The following is a 10,064-nucleotide window of genomic DNA, read 5'->3' on the forward strand; positions in this document are numbered from 1 at the left end:
GTCAGTCACTCATCTTTTTTACTGAAAATCAAACTGATTAATCTCCTAAACATGACCATGAATGCTCGTATTGATCACAAGCTCCTGAAAATGCGGTGTTTAAATCTATTATGTATTTTCTCTTGAGTTTTGAGATTATCTTAAATCTTTTTTGACAATGTTGCTAATTGATATTTTACACTGAAGGTGTTGTACATGTATATAAGGAGTAATGTTCATTATTTACCATGGTGACACAATGCACACATTAGTAAACACTGACAAAAGTGTTTAGATCATCTGAAAACTCAAGAAAAACCCCCAAATACATTTAAACAAATAATTTCTAGAAGCCCATGGTCAAACTGTGGGTGTAGTCTGCAGTGCCCCTGTCGTTTAACTGTTAACTGGTTTTGTACTATGGTTGTCTTGATTTTTTTCTTTTAGATATCAGGTATAAACAAAAAAAAGCAGAGTTACAGACTTTTATATTTGTTATTAGACTGTAGCAGCTCTTTCACATTTTAGATGTTTTGAGCTTTTACAGAAGAAAATGTCATCACTCACCATTGACGCTCATATAATGTTGCCAGTGTTTTGTGACATCATCTGAATAACCTCTATAGTAGTTCTTGGCATAAATCATTAAATAGAAGACGTTACTCACTGTAAGTGGCTCCCGATGAATGGAAAAGCGTCAGGAACATTCGGCAGAGTGCAAGAGTTTACACCTTAGACCCTCTGACATTCTGTTGGATTTTTGTTGTAGTTGTGTTGTATTCTTTTGTTCTATTGTCACTGTCTCTGTTGCCCAGATACCCCCAGATTCAAACGGTGCCTCCGATTACACCAGGAATGATTCAATTTACAGTTTATGAATGATTTTGTCTGTTTAGAATGTGCATTAGGAAGCACGATGGATAGCATCATATGTCACATAATATTAAAGGTGCACTATGTAAGATTTCTGGGAGGTTTGTCATCTGCTTGTGTCCTTTGAGATGTGAGTGCTTGACCTAGAATGTCCACAGTATGGCAATAAATGAAAATTTCCATTTATGGAGACACTTCTCGACTCATACGTGTACAGACTTTATATATTTGATGTAACTTTTTTACATTATAAGGCTATTTTGCTGTAAAAGTACACCAAAGAAAACTGAAAAAAATGTCTTTTCAAAATTAAGAGTGAAGTGGGAAACTTCAGCTATATTTATTAAAGACTAGTTTATGTCTATAATTCTTGGCAAAAATTGTGTTTTGAATGAGAGAGGTTTATGCAAAAACGTCACATTCATCTCTTTAGGGACCCAACGAGGGTCACCATTTTTAAATGGTAAAATCCAGTCTACTTTCAAAGATCAAATCTCTTCAACTACTTCTCATTTATTCATACATGTCCAGACTTTATAAACACAATGCATATTTTTACATTATAAGGCAAGTTAGCAATAAAAGTACACCCCAAGTAAACAATAAATATCTAAAAATAACGCCTTTCCAAAATTTGAAATTCTTTGATAAATTTATTGCAGCATAAGTGAATTATTCATAATGGGAAAAAGGTGCATCACTGTGTTTTGAATGGGAGAGGTTGACCTTTATAAATGTATGTCACATTACAATAAGATGGATTCCAACAGAAATCATGACAAAACTGGTCTGATTGTTCTGGTTTGAAGGTAAAGTTTGGCTGTGAGTCCAGCATAGACACTGGGACCCTGTGACTACCCCCCCTGTGGCACCTGTGTGAACAAAACAAGTGCCCCCCAAACAACAATATCTTTCCTCTGATTGGCCCACATAAAGTTGGCAGATATATATTTTTTTATATTTTTTAGTTTTTTGAGTTAGAAAATGAGGCTAGAGGTTTTTGATGCTGTTGTGTAGCTCAATGAAGAAGAGGATCTCAGCAGCCAAGATGAGGAGGATTAAAGCTCAACTTATGGAGAAACCAAAGAAGATCCCAGCACAAGTCTCAGGAATGTGTTAGATGAGGAAAATGATAAGTTGGAGGCTGGTGGAGATAGAAGAGCAAAGAGAAGGAAAGAGACAAAAGAAGAGGGAGAGCAGAGAGGAGTGTGACAAAGAGAAGAAGAGTGATGGGGAGGCCTGTGTCCGGTCTGAAGTCAGCTTTACCTTCAGGCCAAAACAACAAGATGACTGCCCTGATTTCAATTATTATTTATTTGGGTTGTATGTTTATTGCAAAATTGGCTTATAATGTAAAAGATATATAATGCATATATAAAGTTTGAGAAACATAATTTTTTGCATAATCCTCTCAATTATTGACATATAATCAGTTCCCACTTCCCTCTTTTAATACTGAAAATATACCATTTTACTTTGGGTGTACTTTTATGGCAAAATGGCATTATAATGTTAAAAAAAATGCCTCAAATATATATAATATGAAGTCTGCACATGTATGAGTATAAGTAAATGAAGAGATTTGAGTTTTGAAAGTAGAAATCTATATGAATGTTATGGCCATTTAAAAATAGGAACCATCGAAGGTTCCCGAGGTGATAAACAAACCCTTTTGTTCTAGCCTTTGAACTGAGCATGTGAGATAAAAAAAAAAAAAAAAAATCATGGTGGCATTTTAAAATTTACCTCGATCCATGATTCTTAGGGGTTAAAATGACCCCCAGGCCTTTCCAGGTGACCAGAGGGGTAAGGTTTAGGCTATACTTTGTTGGAAATGTGGCCTCTGCATTTTACTCATCTTTTTATCACTACCACAGCTCTGTGTCTCCATACTACAGTAACTCCCTAGATTGCGTGCTTGGCCTATGAAATTGATCTAATTTAGTACTAAAGTAAACTACATATTCCTGAAAAAATGGCTGATAATTAAAATGTGTAGTTTTGTTTTTGTTTTTTTCTTGTTAAAGGCACTGTGCCAGACTTTTATTGTCTTAAATGAAAAACAGAACTAGATAATTTGAAAGAGTTTACAGTGGTGCAAAGTTATTCCTCACTTATCCTAATTATTCATCATGATGAGTTTATAAGCACTTTTCAGAACTTTCAGAGGCCAGAGTAAAGTTTTGCTCTCATAGAAAAGGTATCTGCTATACTTTTAGTGGAGGTGTTTGCATCATAAATGTATAAACATAATGTAGAAAAAAATATCTTTGAAATGCCTGTTATCCATATAAACCTAGTAATTAGTTTTATAGTGACGTGAAGCATTGCAGTTAAACAAGAGCAGGTTAGAGGTCAGTGCGGTGCAGTTACTGTGTAATCCCTCAATCGTCCAGGTCTGATCCATAGCAAAAGATGAAATAAAATCTGTCAACTGGACAAATTGTAGGAGTGAAGATGTTTTGCTGCTCAAGCTGCTTCTTCAGTTTTGAACAAGCAGCTTGAACTGAAGGAGCGGCTTGGATGAGCAACAAAACGTCTTCACTCCTAGAATGATTTGTCCAGTTGGCAGATTTAATTTAGTCTTTTGCTATGTCACTCAAGAAAAAAACATAAAACATCTGACAGTAATTTGGATCGGGCACAAATATGGAAATAGTAGATAGGTAGGTTTCTAATTGCTTAATAAAAACAGTAAAAAACAAAGATGTACAAGAAAATGTACTTTTGTGAATATAACATTTGCCAAATATAATCCTTAAATTAATTGCCTTTTTTTATTTGAGTCCAAATTCTTATCATGTATACTAAAAAAATGATATATGCTCAAATTCTAGTAAAAACTTAGGGTCAATATGGGCTTTTATCAATTTTAAGCAGTCTTTCCAAAAAGATTTGTAATAGTGCATTTCCAAAAAAGATGACTTACCGTTTCGGGTATTTTTTTTGCAAAAAGTGCAGTTAGGGTCAATTGTTCTGATATATATGAGCATAAATTGATAAGTAGGGTAAATTTGATGCATTAGTTTAAAGGACACATCTCTCATCTACGACGGAGTATAAGGGTCACTTAAATAAAAAAAAAAAAAAAAAATAAGCGGGCGCTACGACTTTTTTTCTCGTAATATTACGAGAATAAAGCCGTATTTTTATGAGAGTACAGGCTGCTGTGCGTGAATGAGTGACCAGTGCGTTGTGTGTTATGGAGAATTTGGAGCATTTTGTTCAGATAAACTTTCAGCTGGGGTTTATGCAGATGCAAACTGTCTTTTAGCCCACCATCACCGCACTATCATCAGTATAAGTACTTTGAAGGGACACTGCCAGCATTTGAGTTTGTTTAGTCGGAGGAACCAGACAGATTTAGAAGAAATTGCTATATCCGAACAAAATGCTCCTAATTCTTCATAACGCACTGGTCACTCATTCACGCACAAACTCAAACGCTTGCAGTGTCCCTTCAAAGTACATATACTGATGATAGTGCGGTGATGGAGGGCTAAAAGACAGTTTTCATCTGCGTAAACCCCAGTTGAAAGTTTATCTGAACAAAATGCTCCAAATTCTCCATAACACACAACGCACTGGTCACTCATTCACGCACAGCAGCCTATACTCTCATAAAATTACGACTTTTATTCTCGTAATATTACGACTTTTATTCTCGTAGTGCCCGCATTTTTTTTTATTTAAGTGACCCTTATACTCCGTCGTACTCATCTTATCTCTCTCAGCTTATTGTTTTTTTTGTTTTTTTTTTAATAAACTCACACTCGCACAACCGAGCCCTGTGACGTCATCGCTGTGCGCTGTTTGTTTACATGTCGCGCGGCAGTGCTATCACGTTAGCGGAGAAAATAAGTCCAATGGAACAAAATATCTGTTAAATAGTGAGGCAGATATGAGTCCTACTGTGATACGCTCCTCTGTGAGTTTATGAATTAAACAAACGCGTGGAGGAGCGAGGACAACAGGACACGAGGCTTTAAAACTGTCACAGTCCTGAAGGTGAGCGCGGGTCCGCCGGGAGTTTGAGGCGAGTTCGCTTACTTTTTCCTCTTATTCTCTATCCCTGGTTGTATTGGTTGTAGTTTAAAAGCTCTCACTTCAGTTGTAGAAAATATCATTCCCTCATTCATTCGGCGACTGTCACTATTAAAAAAACCCATAATTAATTTACACCTGTGATGGATTTCAATACGGTCACTGGAGGAAACGTCTGTGTTTACAAAAGTATGTCGATCTGTTTGTTTTCTTGAATCAAGACTGTGTAATCCCTCATTTGTCCAGGAGGGGTTTAATGTAGAGAAGGATTTAACAGTGGTCATCCGGACACTGTTTTTTTGCAATCAAGACGTTTAGGCTCCCACCCAGAAGCTATTTTTAATCTCTTTGAACAGAAATTGGGGACTGAGATTTAATCTACCAGCTGTTTACACAAGCGTCCTTAACCACTGGAATAAGATGACCGAAGTGTCCTGCTCTCACTGCCGCCTGGAGCGTATGGGACAGGCTCAGGAGGGAGCTCTTTTTGATTAAAAAAACAAAACAATGCTTTTACAAATGAAACATATTTAAAAGTGTCGTTGTGTCAGCATTCATTGAAACAAGTGATTAATTCTAAATCTGAAATTGTCCTTATTTCAGTTCATTTGATCTGATAATAGTGTTATCTGCAACAATGTGGTTTAAAAAGAAAAAAAAAGATTTAGGTCTTGTTTATTGTGTAATGACTTTGTTTAAATGCATTTTACTGCCTAAATAAAGTTCTTAAAAAAATGAAAGTTACAGTACATTGTGGGACTTTTTCATGCTGCGGGGGAATCGGAACACCACCAGGGGACGCTCTGAGGACGTGGATCTCTGAAGTGGTTCAGAAGCTCAGGATCCTGGCAATCGGAAAACACTATCATGGATCTATTGAAGTATCGCCCACTGACTAACAGCTGGCACAAACAACCAACAGAAAACAGAATATCTTCTGAGTAGCAGAGCTCGCCTGCAACTTGAACAGATTTTAAGTTATTTCCTGTCGCCTACAGTATTACATGTGATAACACTAAATGGATGACATGGGGCTAGCAATGTACTGCCTGAAAGTAACAGGAAGGAAAAATCTGTGGAACCCCTAGTAGGATAAGGTCTTCATGGGGACAGGTTGGATGGAAATGCATGTGAGAATGTTTGTAATTTTCTGTAAAGTACTTTGTTTTACATATTTGTGTATGACAATCTCTTAATAAAGTTTGCTAATAGAAAAATAACCCTCAGGATCTGCATCTAGTAATTTAATGCTAAATTTAATGTACTTTAATGCTAAAATTAATGTTATTTAACAGTTTTAATTAACTCTGAAGCAAACAAAAACATTTTAGATGTTGAATTTGCTTTGGCAATAGAACTAATCAATATTCCTCTGGCTGTCAATGCCTTAGACAGATGACTCCTTGCTAAGGTTAGTCATTGTACCTCTCACTGACCCTTTTCCTCTTTGGGAATCATAAAGATCAGTTTTCATCTTATGTCTTCCTCTAATTCCCCTTTCATTCTTGAATACCCCTGGCTAAAGCGTCACAGCCCACATTTTGATTGGGTATGGGGGGAAAGTGATGAGTTGGAGTGCATTCTGTTTGTTTGCAGTCTGTGCTACACCTTCACCATCTATGCCTCCAGACCTGTCCAGTGTGCCCAAAGAGTACCACACCTTGACTATCTTGTTTGAATTCAAGAAGGAAAAACTGCCTTTTATTGCAACTCTGGGCCATTTTAAGTATCTTGTAATGCCACTGGATTAACAAACACCCCTTCAGCTTTTTAAGCTCTCGTAAATGATGTTCTGAGAGTTTACCTGAACAAATGTGTTTTTGTATATCTTCACAATACATTGATCCTTTCCCATTCTGCAGTGGAGCATGTCAAAGAAATTATCTTTTTGTCAAGGCTGAGACATGTGAATTTCACAGTTTGTTTCCTTGGTTACATTATTGGCAGTGGGCAGGTGAAGCCAGATCTAGTCAAGATCCACAAAAAAGAATAAAAGATTTTAAATTAATAAAATAAATACAACAATGTACACAATTTAGTATCAACAACAATACAATCAAAATATGTGTACACAATACTTTTAGCAGCAAAGTCTGAACATAAAGTGTATGACAATAATATTTTAGTGTATTAAATGTACTGTAATTAAACTTCAGCCAAATAACTGTCATTGTGAGAAGTAGCAAAAAGTTTCACAAACTCATCCATGTTGAGGGAAAGTGTCCTCCTTGACTCAGCACTAAGCATACCAATATGACTTAACCTGTCATCTGCCATGGTAGTCCTGAGATGTCGTGAGGTCTTTATTAGATTTAGCGCAGACAAACGTCTCTCTCAGCATGCAATACTGACTGGAATAACTACAGAAATCTTGGTAAGTCTAAAAAATCATGAAATACCTTAATATGGTTCTAGAAACACAAGAAAATCCAACATAGTAGATGGTCTCGCTAACCCATTTTCTTGTCTCCTCAGCAGATCGCCTGGTTTGGGACACCTCATGTTTGAGATCATCTAAATTGGACTCAAATGTTCTGTCAAAGGCAAATGGTAGTTCTTCTTTCACAAAGGATGGTCTTTTGGGGTCAAGAGACTGCAATCCCACCATTATTTCACAGTTCTTTTGTGAAAAATGCCTCTATTTCTGCAATGCTACAATGCAGTATCTGATAAAGAGACATGTCTGTTAAACTCATTACTTTGTCTGTGTGTGTGTCTGTGCCCAGCAGTGCTCATTATTAGTAAGTCTACAAGGTTGTTTTCCTCAACCTTGTTTCCAAACTTAATTCAAAACATCAAATATGGTCTTATTACTATCAATACCTATTTTATATTCAGTGCAGGCATATGTTGCATTTTTATGCTGACCTACCCTTGAATGTTGTTTAAATCCAGCATCTTTAAAAAGTGCCTTTTTCCAGTTGGAAAACCCAAACTTGGACATGAAGTCCATTTCAGACAATAACATGGAGTCAGATAATGAAAAATGCTTGCAAGCAAAAGAATAGGTTGCATTTTTACTTGCTGAGTACTCTAGCCATGGATTATCTTTATACCAGGACTCATTCTTTTACCATTCTGGGTCTTTGAAAAGGGGCATGGCTGAATTGGACCTTCCTCCCTGAATCGTGAGATGTCTAGAATAAATATTAACACATCTAGTAAAGGAGTTCTTTTCATTAGGAGCAAGGCTTTGTATAGCCCTATTATATAATCTTTTTGACAAGGGAGTGCACTGTGCATGGTGCTTACCACTTGGCACATTATGAAGCTCTTGAGCTTTGTTTAATGATACTAATGATAAAAAAAAGTCATGACTCAGTGTCTTAAAATACTTTTACACAGTTGTTTAGGCCTATGTATCGATTGGACTTCATTGTGTCAAAAATTTATATTTTTGGTGAAGTGCTTTACAGGTGTCAAAGCATTAACCTAGAATGACAAACCACCCACAAAAAACTTAATAAATCCTAATTGAATTAATACCTGGGACTTAATAGGTGGGCGAATCCAGGGAAGTCTGGAAATCGGTTACATGTCCTGCTTTTGCAAAAGTGGGGCATTTGTGGCAGAGGCGCTTTAGGCCAGTGCGTAGTGTTACGCACAGTAAAGCAACTCAATAAAGAATCTTGTAGAACATGAACAAGAGACAAAAGTTGCTCAAAGGTCTTTCAGCTGACATGTCTTCCTTACCTGATACAGCACTCGGCCCAGTGCTCAGTATTCATTTTAAAAGTATTCTTCCTATCACTGTTCACGGGACAGTTGTAAATATGGTGCATAATTAATCACATCAAAAATAATTCTTCATCAGTTTACAAGTAGCCTTTTACTACCTTCTGCAGGTGTGGAATGTTGATGTGTAACCAACTGGACCTCTTCATAATCTCCATTTAATGGCAAATAACTTTCTGTCTACCATGTGTATAATTGGTCACAACAATAGCCTTAATCTTTATCAACTTTAACAAAAGCTTTTTAATGACTAAGATTCTAGACAAACATTTATAGATTTTTTTTGCATAAGTTATATATTGCAGCTCAGGTGTGGCGCTCTCCTGCAGAGGACAGACCCAACAATTGTAACAAAGTGAAGTATGAATAAGTCCAAGGCCTGGAGATGCCCTGGCTCTTTTCCAAACCTTCAGACTCCACCACAAGACCCCTTTTGAAAAACCTCTGGTGCAACAGGGCCGTCTCCCTTCAGAAAGATAAGATGTCATTATAATTTGTCAGCAGTGTCTTTGTTATGGTTTTATTATACCTTGCCAATAGCTCCTCTTCGACTTTGGCCTTCTCTGCAGTTAAAAAAGCAGCCTCGTCCTCTGTCCTCCTCTGTCCCTCCTCTTCCTTCTCTCGTTTGTCCTCCTCCTCCTTTTTACGCTGGTACTCTGCTCTTTCACTCACAGACATTTCTTGTAGCTTAAACTTTTCTTCTAGGAGCTTTTTCTCCTCAAGCAGTTTCAAATGCTCTGTTTCAGCTGTCAAAAAAGCAAATTGTTGTATTAAAAACATTCTTTGTGCATTAATTGCTTGTATGTGGTCTTGTTAGATTTTGGAATGGAATACTAAGTGCCAGAGTGGGGTTGTGGCTCTAGTGGAAACTGTTGTTGTGTCCTTAAGCAAGACACTTGTGGTATGTGTCTGAATGTTGGATTGGGGGCTGATGTATATTGACAGCTTCGTTTTTAGCGAGTAAATAATCTAATGTAAAATAATTATGTGTCAGGAAAAGCACTAATATATGAACATGTCTGCGTTACAGTTACCCCTTCTCTTCTGCTCCTCCTCTTCTCTCTTTCTCTGGAAAAGCTCCATCTGTCTCTTTCTCTCCTGTTTCCTCCTGATCTCTCGCTCGCGTTGGTCCTGCTGCCTCTGTCCTCTCCTCTGGTCCTCTCCCTCACGCCTCTGTCTCTCCTCCTCCTCTCTCTGTTTTTTTAGTCTGGAAGAGCAAAAAGTGCAGTTGTACTAATTTTGAAAATAAATAGCGCCCCCACCAGAAAACTTACATAGTGCAACTTTAACTTAACCTTTAACTTTAACAAACAGAAAATAAAACAAACAAAAATGTGTGCTTTGATATGTATTCTATAAAATTGCACTTCTGTTTTACTGTCTTGAATGTTAATACAAAACTTACAGATTACTTATGTAAATTTGAGATATAT

The 10,064-nt window shown here is 36.9% G+C and overlaps 1 protein-coding gene across 1 annotated transcript in view; it reads left to right on the plus strand.

The window, feature by feature from the left end:
• The window catches only part of ddx18 (DEAD (Asp-Glu-Ala-Asp) box polypeptide 18), a 125,128-nt gene extending 117,109 nt beyond the window's left edge, over nucleotides 1-8,019 (plus strand). The window contains exon 15 of the mRNA XM_033987511.2: nucleotides 8,006-8,019. Coding sequence (XP_033843402.1) covers nucleotide 8,006 — 1 coding nt within the window. The 3' untranslated portion in view covers nucleotides 8,007-8,019. The remainder of the gene's footprint in view (nucleotides 1-8,005) is intronic.
• Nucleotides 8,020-10,064: the final 2,045 nt, after the last annotated feature.

This window comes from Periophthalmus magnuspinnatus, chromosome 21 (assembly GCF_009829125.3).
Source record: "Periophthalmus magnuspinnatus isolate fPerMag1 chromosome 21, fPerMag1.2.pri, whole genome shotgun sequence".
Taxonomy (NCBI): domain Eukaryota; kingdom Metazoa; phylum Chordata; class Actinopteri; order Gobiiformes; family Gobiidae; genus Periophthalmus; species Periophthalmus magnuspinnatus.